Source organism: Pelecanus crispus, chromosome 2, assembly GCF_030463565.1.
Source record: "Pelecanus crispus isolate bPelCri1 chromosome 2, bPelCri1.pri, whole genome shotgun sequence".
NCBI classification, from domain to species: Eukaryota; Metazoa; Chordata; class Aves; order Pelecaniformes; family Pelecanidae; genus Pelecanus; species Pelecanus crispus.
In genome coordinates, this window is record NC_134644.1 from 105,847,632 (window position 1) to 105,869,054 (window position 21,423).

General features: G+C 40.4%; 1 protein-coding gene across 1 annotated transcript in view; it reads left to right on the top strand.

The window, feature by feature from the left end:
• Window positions 1-21,423, top strand: part of GABBR2 (gamma-aminobutyric acid type B receptor subunit 2) — a 502,001-nt gene that overhangs the window by 272,200 nt on the left and 208,378 nt on the right. The window contains exon 8 of the mRNA XM_075705561.1: window positions 18,819-18,879. Within this exon, the coding sequence (XP_075561676.1) occupies window positions 18,819-18,879 (61 nt within the window). The remainder of the gene's footprint in view (window positions 1-18,818; window positions 18,880-21,423) is intronic.

Here is a 21,423-nt window from a genome sequence, read left to right on the forward strand (position 1 = left end):
ACATTTTCTTTTCAAATAAAATATTTTTAAAATCTGAAAATTGATTTTAAGTTCTTTTTCCATGTGAGAAAATTCTGTGCATTTTTATCCTGTTTTCCAGCATTTTTTGTACTTCACTTAAAATTTATTCTTTTTCTTTTTTACACAGCTAAGTAAAAGGGATATACCAATTTCAAAGTCTTAAGTATTAAATAGCTGATGTGTGTTATTCTGACAAATTATCAGAGGACAGCCTTAGTCACTCAATGAGCAAGTGACAATATACAAACTTTCACCACACAACTTAATTAGTAATGGCCACATGTAGACATCATTTAAACTACATGTTCATAAAATGTACTAAATCAAACTTAAGACTAGAAGTTCAGGGTCTCTGTTCTTTGGATTATGCCCAATACATAGGCAGCTCTACCTCGTGGGCAAGTCTGTCTGAGTGCGTGGTAAATGCAGTAGAGTATATCTGTCTGGTTTTCATGTTGTCATTTGATGCAGGGTCACAAGAAAAATGAGGGAAAAGGCAGCTAGATTATAGCTGTAGGAGACGTGGCCCCAGGCTGGACTGAAAGGGCTAGGAGAGGAGAAGTCAATATCAGCTCTTGAACTTATATTATTGAAAATATTTATTTATGCCTCATGCTAAAAGTAGGAGGGTTCTTGGTGCAACTTGTTGATAACATGGATTTGAAAGGCACTCTTGAGACAGAGGACAATTGAAATATCATGTAGGAAGAACTGAAGGATCTTGAGGGTTCCAGCAAGAGACACTGGAGAAAATAAAAGTAAAAAATGCAAGGGTATGCATTGAGGCAACTGTCTGCTTTAGACATACCAGAGGCATTTAAAGAGAATGTAGGTGTCCAAGGTTCAGACAGCAGCAGCCCAGAATGTTTCCTCCTCAGTCTCACTTTCAGGACACCGAAATTGAATCCCTGCCTCCATTCTGGAACATGAAATTCCCTATACACTTTGTGCACAAGAGAGGCATTTCAGACTGGGCAGGTAAAAGCCTACCTCACATATAATACCATTTTTTGTACTGGAAAGATAACTCAGCTGTTTTTATTTTTTCCCTCCTCCTGTGGTGGCTCAGAGAATACCTAGTATACTGAGAGGAGAACTACTTGTTCTCTACATAAATATCAGCAAAGAAACACAGGAGGAAAAGCTGTTTAATCCAAATCATATTGTGAGCCTAAATGTAAGTATATGGCCAAAAATAAGTGGAACCTGAAAGCTATAGGAAAATTTAAAATAACCAGAAGACTCACATTCAGAAGCAGTCTTCTGATGGGAATGATGGAAGTGAAAAACTCCCCATGCTAAGTTTTATAACTCCAAGAAAGGGCTTAGGTATAAAATACAGCCCCTTGCAAGTGCATTGATGGGTAGTAATTCCCTCTGATTCTGCTTGTGCTCCTCTTGAAGTTAGAACTGAGAGCAGTACCTTAAAGATACACATGAGTTGGTGGGACTCATTGAGAGGGCTTTAAACTGGGTTCGAAGGGGGAAGGGGATATAAACAGACTCACTAGTGAGGAGCCCAGGGGCGGCATGGCAACGTTGGGGGCAAAATTGATAGCCCATCTCAAGTGCATCTACACCAATGCATGTAGAATGGGCAACAAACAGGAGGAGCTGGAAGCCCTTATGCAGCAGGATAGCTATGACATAGTCGCCATCACAGAAACATGGTGGGATGACTCTCATGACTGGAGTGCTGCACTGGATGGCTATAAGCTCTTCAGAAGGGATAGGCATGGAAGGAGAGGCAGTGGGGTGGCTCTGTGTGTTAGGGAGTGTTTTGACTGTATAGAGCTCGACAGTGGTGATGACAATGTCGAGTGCTTATGGGTAAGGATGAGGGGGAAGGCCAACAAGGCAGACGTCCTGTTGGGAGTTTCCTATAGACCACCCAACCAGGATGTAGAGGTAGATGAGGCGTTCTATAAGCGGCTGGCAGAAGTCTCGCAATCGCTAGTCCTTGTTCTCATGGGGGACTTCAACTTGCCAGACATCAGCTGGAAATACCATACAGCAGAGAGGCAGCAGTTTCGGAAGTTCCTAGAGTGTGTGGAGGATAACTTCCTGATGCAGCTGGTAAATGAGCCTACCAGGGGAGGTGCCTCGCTTGACCTGCTGTTTACTAACAGAGGACTCGTGGGAGATGTCGTGGTCGGAGGCCGTCTTGGGCTTAGCCTCCACGATATGATAGAGTTCTCGATTCTTGGCGATGTAAAGAGGAGGGGCAGCAAAACTGTTACCATGGACTTCTGGAGGGCAGACTTCGGCGTGTTCAGGACGCTGGCTGGGAAAGTCCCTTGGGAGGCAGTTCTGAAAGGCAAAGGGGTCCAGGAAGGCTGGGCCTTCTTCAAGAAGGAAGTCTTAAGGGCACAGGAGCGGGCTGTCCCCGTGTGCCGTAAGACCAACCGGTGGGGAAGGCAACTGGCCTGGCTGAATAGGGAGCTTTTGCTGGGACTCAGGGAAAAAAGGAGAGTCTACCGCCTTTGGAAGAAGGGGCAGGCGACTCAGGAGGAGTACAGGGATCTTGTTAGGTCATACACGGAGGAAATTAGAAAAGCAAAAGCCCAGCTAGAACTCAATCTGGCCACTGTTGTAAAAGATAATAAAAAATATTTTTTTAAGTACATCAGCAATGAAATGAGAGCCAAGGAGAATCTCCATCCTTTGCTGGATGTGGGGGGGAACATTGTCACTAAGGATGAGGAAAAGGCTGAGGTACTTAATGCCTTCTTTGCCTCTGTATTTAATAACCAGACCAGTCATTCCCAGGGTACTCAGCCTCCTGAGCTGGAAGACAGGGACGGGGAGCAGAATGGAGCCTTCATAATCCAGGAGGAAACAGTTAATGACCTGCTACACCGCCTGGATGCTCACAAGTCTATGGGGCCAGATGGGATCCACCTGAGAGTACTGAGGGAGCTGGCAGAGGAGCTTGCCAAGCCACTTTCCATCATCTGTCAGCAGTCCTGGTTAACAGGGGAGGTCCCTGATGACTGGAGGCTTGCCAATGTGATGACCATCTACAAGAAGGGCCAGAAGGAGGACCCGGGGAACCACAGGCCTGTCACCCTGACCTCAGTGCCAGGAAAGATTATGGAGTGGTTCATATTGAGTGCACTCAACAGGCATGTGCAGGTCAACCAGGGGATCAGGCCCAGCCAGCACAGGTTCATGAAAGACAGGTCCTGCTTGACCAACCTGATCTCCTTTTATGACCTGGTGACCCACCTGGTGGATGAAGGAAAGGCTGTGGACATCATTTCCCTGGACTTTAGTAAAGCCTTTGACACAGTCTCCCATAGCATTCTCCTTGGGAAGCTGGCAGCTCATGGCTTGGACAGGAGTAGTCTTCGCTGGGTAAAAAACTGGTTGGGTGGCCGAGCCCAGAAAATAGTGGTGAATGGGGTTAATTCCAGTTGGCAGCCAGTCTCGAGTGGTGTTCCCTACGGCTCCGTTTTGGAGCCAGTCTTGTTTAATATCTTTATCGATGATCTGGATGAGGGGATTGAGTGCACCCTCAGTAAGTTTGCAGATGACACCAAACTGGCTGGGAGTGTCGATCTGCTGGAGGGTAGGATGGCCCTGCAGAGTGATCTGGACAGGCTGGACCGATGGGCTGAGGCCAGTTGTGTGAGGTTCAACAAGGCCAAGTGCCGGGTCCTGCACTTCGGTCACAACAACCCCATGCAACGTTACAGGCTTGGGGAAGAGTGGCTGGAAAGCTGCCTGGCGGAAAAGGACCTGGGGGTGTTGGTCGACAGCCGGCTGAACATGAGCCAGCAGTGTGCCCAGGTGGCCAAGAAGGCCAACAGCATCCTGGATTGTATCAGGAATAGTGTGGCCAGCAGGAGCAGGGAAGTGATTGTCCCCCTGTACTCGGCGCTGGTGAGGCCGCACCTGGAATGCTGTGTCCAGTTTTGGGCCCCTCAATACAAGAAAGACACTGAGGTGCTGGAGCGTGTCCAGAGAAGGGCAACGAAGCTGGTGAAGGGTCTGGAGCACAGGCCTTATGAGGAGCAGCTGAGGGAACTGGGGTTGTTTAGCCTGGAGGAGAGGAGGCTGAGGTGAGACCTTATCGCTCTCTACAACTACCTGAAAGGAGGTTGTAGTGAGGTGGGTGTTGGTCTCTTCTCCCAAGTAGTTAGCGATAGGACAAGAGGAAATGGCCTCAAGCTGCACCAGGGGAGGTTTAGATTGGATATTAGGAAAAAATTCTTTACGGAAAGGGTGCTCAAGCATTGGACCAGGCTGCCCAGAGAGGTGGTGGAGTCCCCATCCCTGGAAGCGTTCAAAAAACAGGTAGATGTGGCACTCTGGGACATGGTTTAGTGGGCATGGTGGTGTTGGGTTGATGGTTGGAATGATGATCTTAGAAGTCCTTTTCAATCTTAATGATTCCTAGTTTTTACTTTCATTATAAATAATCCAGCCACCAAGCCAGGAAACATGAAATTGCTACTCTACCCTTAACTGGTTTAGTGGTGGGCTTGGTAATGTTAGGTTAATGGTTGGACTGGATGATCTTAAAGGTCTTTTTTTTTTTTTTTTTTTTTTTTGTCCAGAAGCAGTTTAATGGTGTCTGAGCTGAGAAAGGGGATTTACTAGATGAAGCTTGGTAACCTGGGAATCTGATTGTACTTCCAGACTCAAACCGATCATGTTTTTCTATGTAGATGTACCAGTTCATTTGCCTGAATTAGTCTGCATGCCATGATGTAGATGTCATACTGAGTATGAGAATGTCGGAGGGGGGGAAGAGAGAGAGACGTCTAGCCCTTAGCTATTTCATGTCATCACTTGGACTTTGCACACTGCCTTGAGTTAGAAGAAAAGCAAAAAGAGGACTCACTTTACTAGTAACTTGCATTTCATCTCATTTCTGCAAATTAACTAGTGTGACTTAAGGGGTGACAATGAAATACTATCTGTTGCCTTGTTTTAATCTCCATCATCATGTCCGTAGGAAATCACAAAGAGTTTACAAATAATACCCTTTTTAAAAATTACACTGTTTCTCTGTTAAGTAAGTGTGCATTCTAGATATGTCTCAATTTTTAGTATGACATTGATTTTAAATTAATTTTAGGCAGCGAATGTACCTGAGACAACAAAGTAGTTAAAAAATATTTTTAAAAACATCCATCACGCACGACGATATTTAAATATCAGTAAGCCTTAACTTCAGTGTTCTGAAAATGTAGGAAAAGTGATCCCAAAGTAACACCATTACGCGAAGCATTGCTTTATGGAGACTGAAGAGAGCTACACCTTTCAGAGCTCTGATGCATGCCAGCTGGAAAGCTGTTATGCTGTGTAGGATCTAATGGTATATGATGCTGATCACTCACAACTCAGAAACCGAACTGAGCCTCTTCCAGCATCTTTGGATCTGACTGTTTTCTGAAGAACATGGAGATTGCTGTCTTTCCTCAGTAAAACTGCTACAATGATATAAATAGAGAATCTTTAAAGTTTCAAAACTATGCCAGTTATATCTCACTGATTCTCTGCAGGCTATTGGCACAGGTTAGAACAGCCTGAAGGATTAAAATGGACAATGAAAAGGGCCGAATCTGATTTTATGAAGAATATGTTGGTTAGACTTCTTTCCTGCCACTACCAAACCTGTTCAAATCTCCCTGCCCAGCAACGCTAATGGTCTTCTCTGCAGCTTTCGGTCAGAATTTGATGCTGATGAAAGCATCACCTGGAGGGATGCAGTGCTAAAGAAGTGGAAGAAGATGAAACATCTACTTCATTATCATAAAACATAACTGTCTTCGCGAGTGCTTTCTGATATGGAAAGCAATATAGACAAAATCTGAAATTTTAAAGAGAAGTAATTCTAAGAGTCCTAGGATTAGAAATGGTTTATGGCTTTTTAGCTTTATAGAAATAACCATCTTAAACATTATAATAATCCTGACGGTTGTCAAGTAAAGCCAACACTACAACTGAGCTAAAACAAAAGGCTGTTAAAAGCTTGCTGTAAATTTAGATGAATGAAGATTATTGTTGTTGCATTATGAAATGGATAACCGGCCCATTTCAGTGACTGTCACTGGGAAATATATATTAGAAAGTTAATGTCCTGGACAGTTCCTGCCTTGAGCTGCCTTAACTGATTTACCAAAGAAAGGTTTAAAATCCTCTAGTCGCTAGAAACATTTCATGAATATTGAATACAAGGGTTTGAGTTCCTGTGTAGGAGCTCGTACTGAGTAAAGAGGGAAAATCAGTTTGTGTTCTACGCGTGGATGTCTGTTCACTAAAACAATGGCCCTTTAGCTGCTTTGAAATACTCTTTCCTGATCAGCAGCAGCTCACACTTCTGCCTGTGGGGGAATTTTCAGATGTGGAGTAGCCATATAATACTGGGAATGAGTCTCCTATCATAGCCTTTTCTCTAGCCAGTAGCAAGAAGCATCCAAGACCAACAGGTGTTCATACTTAAAAAGAGATTTGTAAAGCTGTGTGGTCTGCACACCTTGTTTGTCTTTTCCTTTCTCATTAAGGCACTTTTGAATGAAAATTGCTCACTCAGTGATAATAAGTGATAATAGTTGGAAGATACTGTGCTCAGCACTTACATGCGAATGATGCCAGTGTGCTCTACTTTGGATGCAAAGACCTTGCTAATAACATAGGCTGCCTGCTCACTAGAAAGAACATAGTAAACCAAGTAATCTCCTGTGTCCAGCCAATGTGACAGAGCCTAGGCAGGAGGAAGTGCACAGGGAGTAGGCAGTGGCTCTTGCAGTCTTTTGGGTCATCATCAGAACAAACAAAATACAGCCTGTGCAGTTGTGGTCTCTGCTGGGATTAATGTAGTTTAAAGAAAATGGAAGAAATTACTTCAGAACATCATCTGAAATTGCACTGTTGAAGAGATAGCACTGCTGCTTAACGCGGTGTCCTTGAAAGGCTTTATGCCATCTCTTCTGATTCATTCTTACAAAAGCAGTGCTGGTGGAATATAATGTGCTGTTATGCTGTTTCTACAGACACACAGAGCTAGAAACTGAAATCATCAGGGACTTGACCTCAAAAGAACAATTCTGAACATCACCTCAGCAGTTCATATTTACTTTTTAATACACACTGAAAGGGCTTGAGTTCCTGGTCCCAGTGCTTCAGACTATTTCCTCTTCTCTTGCCACCCTGAAAGACAGGTTGTTTACATCAGTGTTTTTACACACATCTGAAAGAGATTGAGTCAAGGGTAAAGGAGTTATTTTGCTGATGCTTCAGAGGCCAACCACAGATCAGGAAACTGGCTAAATGTTAGTAGTCAGCACTCAGTTACATGTATCACCAGACTTGAAAGTGTTTGTTGCAAACAACTCCAGTGCCTGTCATTTTGTTTCCAAAGTATTCAGAAATACTTGCAAAAAAGTTTCTGATGTATAAATGTTTCATTTTGATTTCTTTCCTGTCGTGCTTTTAAACCTAAGACCGCGAATGGTGACCATATTTTAAGAAGCCAACAAAGAGCTTACATGGGCACTGGAAGCTCACATAGCAGAAAAAACTCTATCAGTGGATAAAAATAATATGGCAAGAAAGAATGGCAAAAAAGAGCAACTGAGTGCTTTGCCTTGTGCTAACCATAAACCTAGCTGTATGTTTAAAAGCACATTAATGAGTGATGAAGCATAAAGGTTTCTTCTTTCTTCACCTGCAATGGCCAGCAAGTGCAATACAGTTTGATGCATGATTTCCTGGCTAGCATCCTTTTTTCCCCACCTTCACCTGCTTATGAGTTGCTGGTGCCTTGTCAGGAACATTATTCCCTTAGACTTGCCTCTGTGTTTAAAACAGAGTGCTCAGGTGTTCCCTAACCATAGTTTTGCTTGCTGTGCTGAAAAAAATTCTATGATTGTGCTGTCTTATTTCATCACAGCTGTGTAAAATTGTGTGCATGCATCTAATACTAATCTAGATCTAATAATCTAACAGCTTAGTCTGGGCTTATATCATGTCATTGTGCTGGCAACAACACACTTTTGTGCAAAGACAACTGATGACAGAGGATGCCACTGAGATGGAGGGGAAAAAATTCATCCAAAGAAATTCTGTCCATTCCTCATCTGATTTCTGCACTTCCCTGAAAAAAAGAGATGAAGTTCTGCCAGAAATATGTTAAAGTTCATATAGCAAAATATCAGTTAGAAATAGACGCACTCTTCTACACAGCAAGAGCATCTGTGTTTCAGTTATTAAGTCTTCCTCAGGAAATAATAAGAAAAGTGAAAAAGGGGTTTAGAGAGTGGGAAAAAAATCCCCTCTCCTATGAGGAAAAGACTGGACTGGAACTCTTTATTTAGAAGGAAGTGGCAGCATGATGAAATCATGAAGGCAAGGCTTACACGACTTTGTATTTTCACCTAATGCTAGATTCAGGATGTATGTGAATGATAGGCACATAAAAATGTTGTTATACTTGATCACCTTTTCCTAAAATTTAAAACTTACGGTGCTGGTCCTCATTTGCTATACCTTCCAGCCCAGCTGTGAAATACAACTCTGTCATTCCTATTATGATATTAGGAGATGCACAGTGTAGCCACTTTTTTGAGGAAACTTGGTTTTGGGAAATTCTTGTCATTCAAGATGGTTCACACTAAAGGACCCAGGGATTTTCTTTTTTTTTCTTTTTTTTCCTTTTTTTTTTTTTTTTAAATTTCTGGAAACTCTATTACTTTTTCTGTAGGCCTTTAAGGGACATGTATGCCAAAGCAAAGAGCACAACTGGGCAATGCCACAGACTACTTGTATCAGCTATTGTTAACAGAGATCTTCTCTTGGCAAATATGAGGCACCAAGCCCATCTTTTTTATTAAAATTGCTGGATAATTTTGCCCAGAACAGTTTTTGCCCGGGGTGTGTGTGTGTGTGTGTGTGTAGAAATTTGAAAAAAAAAAAAGTTACTTTTATACATCTCTCTCCTGTGTTCTTTATTTCCAAATGACCTCTGATGTGAACCTGTATGTCTGCTTATCCCGTACTTTGCCTATGTTGAGGAGGTTTCTGTAACCTATTTTAAAAATCATTAATGTTTCCTGAACTCTGCAATAAAACTGATTTTCCATTTACCTTTCTGTCTACCAAGAGTTCACAGAAGAAGCTGCATAAGATTATATGAAGTGTCCCATAAGGTCAGTAGACTGGTTCAACTCCCAGTCTTCTGTTTCTAAACAAAACAAATAAATAAGCAATCCCCACTTAATGCAAATTTCAGAAGTTCACTACCTGCTGTGCAAAGGAACAACATGAAAAACATCACTGATTTTTCTGTTTTAGACTGATGTCCTAATAGTTTTGATGAGTGCCTCCTAGTTCCAATAATGTAGGAATTGATGAATGCTGGTTCTTCATTCTTCTTTTCCATCTCTGTCATGATTACCAGAAATTCTTTTCTGGATACTTCTGTTCCATCAATTTATCTTCCTTCTTCCCCACTTTCTTTTTCCAAAACCCATGTTTTTGTGTTTGGGAAACTTACTCGTCTGCAAGTATATTTTTCAAGCATTATTTCTGTGGTGCAGATATTTAATGCTTAGAAGTAGGCATGTTCATTTTTTCTTGCTGTTTTATGCCTGCTCTGTCATAGCTAGAACACAAGTATCTGTTTAGATGAGAATGGTGGTATTGCTTCATTTAGAAAATGTTAGCCAAGACCAGATTAGCTGTGCTTCACACCTGCTCTTTGAGCTGCTCTGCTGCTGCTGCTCTCCAGACACCAGTGTTCAGTTACCCAAATCTTTAGAAAATGTCATAAGAGAGAAAACAGGCAGGAAAAAAAATCCCTTTGGATCATAAAATATTTTAAATTTAAATGTTCCATCTTGAAAATTTTGATAGAAACACCTTTTCTGAAAATAGTCTCAAGGCTTGAAAAGCAGCAGTCACTGGATCTGCTTTGATCAAATGTTCTAGAAATATTTTTTCCACAGCAGTCTAAGGATATAAAATCATGGATTCAGCAGCATTGTTGATTTTATGGAGAATTTTAGTTTTTGTCACCCCCTGCCTTCTGATCTCCTCTCGCTGTTCCAAAGGTGACAACTACCTCTTTATCCCACAGGGAGTAACAACTTTGTTGCTGTCTCCCTAGTATCTTTTGCACTGCGCTTACATCTTCTGTGTTCAGCTCTTTGTTTCTGGCTAATTGAGTGATGTAACTAGGTTGAAACCAGAAGAGTTGTGCACAAGCTGCCCTCAGCTGGAAGTTTGCTTCAGAAGCAAGGTTAGACTTGCAGAGCTAAAAGCTTGGTGGGTTACTCTCAACTATATCATTTGATAGACTAAATGATACTCCCTTTCTCTATAAACACTGCTGTCTTAGACGTGATGTTTGGAGGGTGGAAGAGGTTAGGAATTACAGTGTGTAGTTCTTCACCACCTAGAAGTTGCGGAGCCAAGACCCACAGAATGCCAGCTTGCTTTTTTGTGCATGTCAGTGAAGGCATGTCTGTAGCTGAGTCCTGTATGAGTAAATCGAGTGTGTGTAACGTGAGTAGCAGGCTGTGCGGATTGAATGATAACACAGGTTTCTGAAAGGAGCTGGGACTAACAGAGGGTGTATTGCACCCTCCCTCCTAGCTCTTTCTACTAGCAACTGCATCCTTCTAGAGCTCCTTTGTGCTGGCTCTGGTTCTGGCACTGGACAGCAATTCAGAAACATCTCCCCACTTGCAAAAACAATACCGAATAAAACAAAAAAAAACCCCACTGAATACGTTTTGCTGCTTTAATAGGCCACTGACAGCTCCCATAGGGGCCTGATGAGTGCTGAGCTCACGCCAGGTATGTGTAGGGCTGTGCAGCTAGGAGCAACATGGGAGGGCAATACCTGCCCTTTGGGTGTTAGCAAGCTCTTAGGTCTGCTGTCCTGTGAAGCTTCACCCTCCTTGGCTCCTACTTGTACTGGACTTAGTCCAATAAGGACACTACAGGATTAGAAGTACACCTTGATTTCAGCAGATGTCACAGAACTTAAAGGGATAGCTTTAATTGCATACTCATTATTCTTTGACAGTAATGTACTGTATTTTAAATTAAAAATATAACTTCAGTTGCCTTAGTTATCCCACTGCTTTTCAGGTATTTCTGCATGCATTTATTTAAATGGCTTACTTTATACCAAATATCTAACTCAAAAAAGTGACCGAGTTAGTTTATTTTGGGAAAAAACACTGACAGTCACTTTTAGAACTGGTTTGACTGTGTAGGCTCAGGCATTTCAGGGAAAGCCACTGGGGATAAACACTGTTATATAGGGAGATGACTTGCCTATAGGGGAGAGTAGCCCAGATTCCTGGACAGTGAAATGGAGCTGAGGCAGACCCCTGAAATATATTGGCCCGTTGGAAAAAGCTCGGAGGACAGGAGTCCTGTGGCATTTAGCTGTCTTGCATCCAGCTGTGATGTGTGTGTCAACACACTCATGATCTGTCCTCTTATGAAGGGCTATTTGTGTTATGAATTTTTGCTTAAATATAGAACCATGATGATTTAAATCCACAGTAGGATACCAAGTATAAGCTGAGTATATAATAAGAATTCAAATACATAAAAAATTGCTTGGTGCCATGTGGGGGAAGACTGTTGGAGAAGGAAGCAAGCATGGTTTAAAACAGACCTTTTTTGTAGGTATAGTACTGAAAATCACCGAAATAAATGCTAGTTATCTATTTCTGTGTTTACTACATTTGAGACACTTTGCAAAAGAAAATACAAAGCAAATTAAATGATGGTCAAAGCGCAGACCTGGACCTCACTGAGAGAGCAGTTAAGAATCTTCTGAACTCTGGTTTTATTGACTGATGAAGAAAGATAAAGATATGAATGAAAAAATGTGTTGGCTGTGCATTTCAGTGTATGAGGAATGAAAGAATTTTAACTTTGTTATGGGCCTATGTCCAGAGCTGAATAATAATACTGTCAGTGATAATGCAAAGAAACTTCTAATAAATACTACTGCTCCATAGCTCGAAAAGAACTTAATGACATGTTCATAATATAGCAAAGATAACTACTTTTTATCCACCAGGAAAAAAATAAAGTATAATAAACAGCTTCTTCCAAGTCTAGACAATTGATTAACTGCTATAAACACAGGGGAAGTCCATATGTCTGAAATAAAGCTAATGTTGGCTAATATTTTGTGCGTGTGAATGGGTGATTGTTGTGGACTTCTTATTCTGACAACAAATAAAAGACTGATGGCTTAAGAGAATATCAATTCAAGAAAAAAGTGAAGATTGTATATCCAGGGAGGGTAGAGACTTTTTTTAAAAATGTGATGAAATGCAGTTATGCTATGTAACAAAGTAGGACAAAAATCAATGTTAGGCTTGTAAAACAGAGCACACAGTAGAAGACGGTACACAGAAGAAATACAGAGATGATGTCCTTGTATGTGGCAATTGTGAGACCAACACCGTTGAAATGTTTGGTTGAGTTCTGTTTTTCATCTTTTGGAAAGGACATTAAAACACTGTCTTTTTTGGGGAAAAAAATACAGGAAATACAGCTGGACTCAGACATGTATCTAAAAAAAACCCTAAACAGCAACAAAACCACAAAAAACCCCCCAACATAGGCTTCTGTATTTCTGTTGTCCAACCCCCCTAACTTGCTATGTGCAAATAGTATTATTTTCCCTTATGGGATGGTTGCACATATAGGAAAAATGAGCAAGGTACAGTTGTGTAAGGCTGCATTATGAGTTATGCAGCTGTGATGGATCCCAAATACAGGTTATTGGGATGCTGTGTGCAGCAGTGGCTTGTACATACCAGCAGCAACATCTGGGGGTACCACGCTGTGCCAGACTGAGCTCCTTCAGCTTCTCTTCCACCCTCTGTTCACATCACTGTCTATTGGACCCCAAGCCACATACTTTCTATTTCCTTCCCATCATTTTTTCAAGGATAATTGCTGATGTGAAGGTGCCTGACCACAGCTCAAAGTTGGGCAGATCAGTTATAGAATTGGTATTTACTCTAGCATCACTTTTGCAACTGGTGAAGAAAGAAAAAAAAACCTGTAGATGGTAGATTGAAGCAAATAAAACAAGCACTAAGATACCAGTGTGGTTTCTGTTGGTCTCCGTTGGGATGATCTGTGTGTAATGAAGAGGAAAGCTTTGCTGATTAACTGTTTTAATGTATAGTAAAATACGTGGTTGGATCTAAGTGAAAGTAATTCACTTGTATAGTTGATTTAAAGGAGAGAGATCATATTTTGCATCTCTCAAGTAAAATTATTTGACTAGGAAATATTGCTTCAACCTGAGAATCACATTCTAAATATCGAAAGTATTGACATTGCTTCTATTATTTTTCTTTAAAACAATAATTCTTACCTGTACAATCGCTGATCCTTTTGCTAATAAATATCTAAATAAGCCTATGCAATGTCACCGAAACACTATGGAAGGTAAAAGAGGATTTTGTCTGTTGTTATACTCACATGGATTTCATAAGATCTAGATTTTATGATGTGTCACTGTCGTGGTTTAGCCCCAGCCAGCAACTCAGCACCACGCAGCCGCTCGCTCACTCCCCCTACCCCGGTGGGATGGGAGAGAGAATTGGAGGAGTAAGAGTGAGAAACACTCCTGGGTTGAGATAAGAACAGTTTAATAATTGAAATAAAGTAAAATAGTAATGATAATAATAACAATACAATAATGATAACAATAATAATGATATACAAAGCAAGTGATGCACAATGCAATTGCTCACCACCTGCTGACCGATCAGCTATTCTGGCTGTGCCCCCTCCCAGTTTCTTGTGCACCTGGCAGAGCATGGGAAGCTGAAAAGTCCTTGACTAGCATGAGCAGTACTTGGCAACAACTAAACCATCAGTGTGTTATCAACATTCTTCTCCTACTAAATCCAAAACACAGCACTATGCCTGCTACTAGGAAGAAAATTAACTCTATCCCAGCCGAAACCAGGACAGTCACTCTGTAAACTGCAGTCTGTACTGGCACATGTGCTGGAGTATGTGATGAGGTAAAAATAAAGGACGAAGTAGTACTAATATTTGCTTTTGTAATATCAGTGCTTAATGTGTGTATTAGGAATATCTATTATTCAAACATCTGCTACTTTAAATAAAGAAAAAACACTGTTAGTAATTTATGAATCTCAAGTCTAAAGAAGATAACTCTCTAGCTAAATCTTAGGGTATGTTACCTTGGTGGCAAAGAAATGACTTGACGTGAGCCATAGAACATCATCAGATTATAACTCACCTCTCATGCCATAAATCAGTACATCATTTCTACAAAACACGTTTCTGAAACACTGGTTGGCTTATTTCTTAATAGCATTGCTGTAAGTTTATAAAATAAAATGCTACAACATTTTATTATATATTTATTTCATATATATTTCATATATATTTATTTTTACCCCAAATGTAATTGTCTCATTTCTCATAAAATAGTGGTGAAAGCATAGCACAATAGGTGACTTGCATTAGTTTCCTTCTTATTCCTGTTTTAAGTTAATATTTGTAAAAATGAAATGAAGGTATTGCTATTTATACAATTTCTCAGTGTTGATGAAGAGAGTTCTTTTTGCCATGTTGGCAGAATGAAATTCTATAGCAGGAACACTACGTTCATGTCTGCTGGGGCTGGCTAAAATTGCAGTAAAAATCTAGGAGTGTTTCCTCACCCAGCACACAGGAATTTTAGAGGGTTTTTTTTAAGGTTTAACGATTTAAGGTACTTGAGGCGCTGTGGCTACTTGTCACATGTTATTATGAAGAAGCATGTTCCTGAGGAGTAAAGAACCAAGCAGTAACTGCAGCTGTGGTTGCAGTTTTGATGCCTGGGTAATACATATGTACTGTCATTGTCATGGATTGCACTAGAGATTTCTGCTTTGGGGCTTCTTACTGACATGTTTCTTTATTGATTTTACCTTTGAAAACAGATTTAGTCATTGGAATACACATGGAATAAATAGCAAATTTCAATTTCTCAAAATTATTTTTTCCTGTTATTATCTGTATGTGTAACGTACAGACTCTGTAGTTTGTGACCAATACCCAAAACAATGTCTGAACTCATACAGTAGTATTTAGAAATTGTTATTCCTTTTAATAACCCATATGACTTTTTAGCATTTTCCAGTATTTAATGAAAGGGAAACATTGTGCCCGTTTTTAGAAAGGGTAGAAAGGAGGACTGTGGGAAATACTGACCTGTCAGCCTCACCTCTGTGCCTGGGAAGATCATGGAGCCGATCCTCCTAGAAGCTATGCTAAGGCATGTGGAAGACAGGGAGGTGATTCGAGACAGCCAGCACAGGTTCACCAAGGGCAAGTCCTGCCTGACCAACCTAATGGCCTTCCGTGATGGAGTGACTACATCAGTGGACAAGGGAAGCACTACAGATGTCTATCTGGACTTCTGTAAGGCCTTTGATACTGTCCCCCACACCATCCTTCTCTCTAAATTGGAGAGAGATGGATTTGATGGGTGGACTGTTTGGTGAATAAGGAATTGGTTGGATGGTTGCATCCAGAGGGTCGTGGTCAATGGCTCAATGTCCAAATGGAGATAAGTGACAAGTGGGGTCCCTCAGGGGTTTATACTGGGAACAGTACTGTTTAATATCTTCATCAATGATATAGACAGTGGGATCGAGTGCACCCTCAGCAAGTTTGCAGACGACACGAAGTTGAGTGGTGCGGTTGACACGCCAGGAGGACAAGATGCCATCCAGAAGGACCTGGACAAGCTGGAGAGGTGGGCCTCTGTGAACCTCATCAGGTTCAACAAGGCCAAGTGCAAGGTCCTGCACCTGGGACGGGGCAACCCCCGGTATCAATACAGGCTGGGGGATGAAGGGATTGAGAGCAGCCCTGCGGAGAAGGACTTGGGGGTACTGGTAGATGAAAAGCTGGACATGAGCCGGCAATGTGCACTTGCAGCCCAGAAAGCCAACCGTATCCTGGGCTGCATCAAAAGAAGCGTGGCCAGCAGGTCGAGGGAGGTGATTCTGCCTCTCTACTCTGCTCTGGTGAGACCCCACCTGGAGCACTGCGTCCAGCTCTGGGGCCCTCAGCACAAGAAGGGCATGGACCTGTTAGGAGCGGGTCCAGAAGAGGGCCACAAAAATTATTCGAGGGCTGGAGCACCTCTCCTATGAGGCCAGGCTGAGAGAGTTGGGGTTGTTCAGCCTAGAGAAAAGGCGGCTGCAAGGAGACCTTATTGCGGCCTTTCAGTACTTAAAGGGGGCCTACAGGAAGGATGGGGACAATCTTTTTAGCAAGGCCTGTTGTGACAGGACAAGGAATAATGGATTTAAACTAAAGAAGAATAGATTTATACTGGATATAAGGAAGAAAATTTTTACAATGAGGGTGGTGAAGCACTAGAAGAGGTTGCCCAGGGAGGTGGTGGAGGCCCCATCCCTGGCAACATTCAAGGTCAGGCTGGATGGGGCTCTGAGCAACCTGATCTGGTTAAAGCTGTCCCTGCTCATTGCAGGGAGGTTGGGCTAGATGACCTCTAAAGGTCCCTTGTAACCCAAACTATTCTATTATTCTATGATTCTATGAAAGTAGAACACTGTGATTGAATATTTTTGCAGATAACAGGGACACTTTCACTTGAGATGTTCCATAACTCTTTCATCACCATCAATCATATCTTTATTTACCTGCTGCTTAGATCAGTATAAGCCACAAATCTTAGCAAAGGGAAGTTGATAAAAACAAATACTTCTAGTTCTATAACTGTTTATATTTTTTAAAAATCCAAATTTTTACGTTTATTCAGAACATTCAGACCTGATTTATGTTTTGTTGATATTTTCAGAACATGTCAATGAGGATGTATGTATTTATTTCTAGTCAGCAGCTGCATATGGTATATGTTTGTCCTACTGAATGATAAAAATGTGGGTGATTTTACAAGAAGCAAAAATAATATTGAAAATCAGTTGCACTTGGAATCTGGAAAATTTCATGAGCTGGTATATTATACTATCAATAATAGATGACAATTGTAGATTACTGTCATCACAGATGATGGCAGTGATTCTTGCTGTATGTTTATCTATAAATAGCACTTTAGTAGACTACAACTAACAGTCCTATTACCTTGTCATAAAAGGAGACAGAGTTAAAGTAAAAGGCAGTTAAATTTAAAATCAAATTAAAAAGTATTTTTGCTACACAGTGAAAAATTTAACTATGGAAATGTCTGACAGAGGTCACAGAACCAAGATTTAGCAAGGTTAAGACTGGATTGATCATAGATACATAACTGCAATGTGATACTTGCGCAGCAAGTATCAGCTCTTTTCTTTAATATTTTCTATTATTTTTTACTTAAACCAAGTAGGCACTTAAACTAAGTAGCCAAAGGCGTTATGATTATATTCAAACAAATGAAGGGATATTAGAAACTATTTCTCCAAACTAAAGGAGACCTGGATGAAGACTGCTAAGGTGCACACATAAATCTGCCTGCTAATGTTTTATGTTCTCTCCTGGAGCTGTGTTAGCAGCTACTGGATAAGACTTAGCTCAACTGTGCCCTTCTGCAGCTGTCACCAGAATATTTCCCACTATCAGTGTTAATTTCTCTTGCTCTCTTTTCATCACAAATTGGGGCTTTTGGCGTTTAAGGCTTAGCACAAGGTAGCTTACACTTGTTGAAGGGTGTTGTCTTCTATTTATCAAAGGGGAATGGTGTTTTGTGGCTTGCAGGAAACTTGGTGTGAGTATTCTGTACTACACATCTGTTGTATGGTTCCTTGCAGGGAGCTGATTTCAGTAATTCAGATGGTTGCCTTCAGTGCTTGCTCTTAGTGACCAGAAAGGGTTATCCAAAAAGGAGCTGGCTTGCACAGAGAAATGTATTATAGCCTTACATGCTTACCGTTTGGTTTCTCTTACTCTGATGTCTGCTAAAACAAAGATTAATGGAGATGGTAATAATAAACCAAACTGGGGATGCAGTAAAACAGCAATCTATATTGACAGCACTCAGCACTCCACTGCAGGTTCAAAATGTTAAAAATACTTCTTAGCATAAATGAACGAAAACCTCTTCTTTCATACTCAATCATGAAATAGCTGAAGTAAGGAAGAAATTTAACAAGAACTTTTCTTAATTTAAGTCAGAAAGATGGGATGAAAGATGGGAGTAATTTGCTAGGGATATGTGAGTAGGTTTCAACGTTACGTGACCGTTATTTTGAAGAGTAACAACGTGTAGCACAAAGGGTAGTACTGACTTAAAGGCATTACATTTAAAAAGAATACTAGGACATGCGTGTTGATGTAGTAGAAACCCAAGCCACAAAAGCTATAGATATCCATAATCTTTGATATAAGTAGATTATAAAGCCATTTGGAGAACCGTATGATGAATGAAATGGAGAACCATTTTCTTGTGTGGTCTTTGGTAGCTCTTATGTATCCTTGATAAAAGCAGTCACACAGTGAAAATCAGTTGTTTGCGTATCTCTCATCATCTGAGATTCAGTACATTAATGGCTTTATTGTACCTCCTTTTCCATCCATGAAAAGTGGGTGATAACACTGGTCAACTTACTAAAGCCATTTGAAATCTGTGGAAGAAAGCTTTAAGGAGGTGTTACTGAGTTATTTTAACTTTGGTTGAATCTGCTAACTTCAAAGTTTAAACCTTGCCTGGGTAATTTTAATAGTGAGTGGAAAATAATTGCAGTGCTAATGAAGCTATATTATGAAAGATTTATAAAACTTTTAAGGTATTTATTTATTTTATTTAGGGTCAAGTTGTTTTCAGAAATGGAGAGAGGATGGGAACCATCAAATTTACGCAATTCCAAGGTAGGTTGCAAAAAATTTAATTTTCATTATAATTATTTATGCAGTTTGAAACTCGTGTATCAGTTGTATTTGTTTCCGGATGTTTTAAATATGTACCATTACTTTGAAAAGAAACTGCTTGGAAGATACAGCAAGGTACTTAGAAAGTTTTGTTACCTGTTTAAAATACTGTGCTTTGAACCCTGAGTGCTCTGAGATATTCCCAGATATTTCCAAGAATTTTTCTGGAAGAAAATCCTCATACTTACAGAAACTACTGGTCTATAAAACTGTACTGGTTAGCTAAGCATCCACTTCTTAATCCAGTTGTTTCTGAAAACCGTATCTGAAGAGGAACTTAGGGTTTTTGCTGTTAAGCTCTTTTAAGTTAGTGTTTGTGCTCTCTGAAGACTCACTATTGACATTCTGCAGCTGCTTGCTAAAAGTTGCTTCAGGAGTCAGTCCCTCAGCGTGCAGAGAAAACAAACTGCTGACCCCATCCCTTGGAGGCAACACACTCCACAGTGCGAGTCGCCAAGCCTGCTGCCTTCTCTCAGCCTGAGCTGCTCCTGCAGGGAATGGTCTCAGCAGCAGAGGCCACAAATGCAAACGCAAGGATTTGTCGGGGGTCACTTGGACCGGGAAGAGGCACTTGCTTGGGAGAGTTTTCTGCAGAAATGGTGATTCATAGAAGACGTGTCATAGTTGTTTCTACAGTTTATAGAATGCAATTCACGTTTTTGTTCCTAGGCTGAGACTGAGATAAAACCAGAGATGATTGCATTTGGATGGTCTCGTGAGAGTAGTAGTGAGAAAGCTGGCAAATCCTTTTCAGACAATGCATGAGAAAGAATCTTGCCTTCCCTTTGTCTTCAGGAGATCACTTTAAACATAATCCTGCTGACCAAGTTACAAAGGCTCATCCTTTAAGCAGAAATTGTCTGCTGTATGGGCATTATTATTAATGAACAATAATGCACTTGAGGGGTATCTGTTACTCATTCTAATTTACTGAAGCAATATTCGGGATTGCTCTTGCCTTCACAACTATAACTGATGGTATTAACTCATGTTCCCTGAAGCATTTCTACTCACTAAAACTTTGCAGACGTCATCTCATGATAATATAATTTAGAAATTCTTGCCCAACACTAACGATAAATATTGATTGCTTCCTCTTCTTACCCTCCCCCCTTTTTTTTCATAGTAGCAGTGTTTACAGCCACATGAAAGAATCATGAGAAAATATTGTAAGGGGATTTTACAAGAGGTGTTTATTCCTCAAAAGTCTGAATGAGCCCTTATGCATTATGCCTAAGGCAGCTATATGTACCCTGCTAGAGCATGTGAGCGAGGAGGAAGTTTGGCGCATTCCCTCTGCACACTAAGGATGTGATTTGGGATCATGGGGAGATACGACATGCATCTTCCGAACTCATCTGGAGGAGCTATTTTTATAAAGATTTTTATTTCCAGCCATTCAAATTTGAGTTTCTTTATAACATTTTTCAGTTTCACAACAGATGGTATTTAACATCAATGGTTTTACCACCAGTTGAAGTACTGTTTGGTCAATAAGAACACAGGAGACAGCCACCCATTTTATAGTTGCTTGAAATTGCATAATGACTATTTCAGAACTGATTCAGGCATGCACCATCAACCAAAGGTTTTCAATTAACCTACAGGAAAAAGTTTTGTTATAGCCCAGGCATCCTAGGGAGATATGCAGGAGCAGGGCTGGATTCTCTCTCATGCAAGCAGTAGTCTGTCAACACATCTGAGGCCTGGTCTTAAGTTTTGTTCTTACTAATTTTGGAAATGAAAAGAAAATACAAAAATGTATGAGAAATTGAAATAAGGAGCAGTATAACAACATAGGTGAAAGTAATCTATCTTTTTTTTAACTGCAAATTATATTCTATTAATTTTTTTCTGTTCTTTCATTGGTATTGTTTTTGTACAAGGCTTTTATATTAAATACTTGTGGCATAATTGTAGAAATTATTAATTTGTTCAAAAGAATTCTTTATTGGTTAGGAAGCTTTCTAAAACATTCACATTAACTTTTAATAAGTCTTAGACTATTGGGGAATTTCCTAATAATGAAAAGAAGTTAATTAAGTCCAGTACTTAAAATGGTAAATGGGCTTGTCCTTTGTTGTTATAGCTGTTGCATGCTATCAAGCTTGAGACAGATATACAACTCATTCGTTAAACATTTTTTTAAATATAATACAAATCATCATGATTTCTAGGAAAAAAATAGCACATCAAAGATGCCTTGTAAATGCTTTTATGAGACTGATTGTAATTATGAGTATAGCATATATTAAAGGTATTAGTAGCTTATTATCCAAACACGGTAATTGGGAATCATCAGGTTTAGTGTTCTATACCTCAAGAGTCATTTCTTCATCTACAGTGGTTTATAGTTTTATTAAGAATTTGAATGAAAATGCACAGTTATCACAAATAATTCAATGCAAAAATATAAAACAGGTAAATAGGTAATCATATATCAGAAGTAGGATTCCTTGGCCAAAAATGCTGTTCATTTGCCAG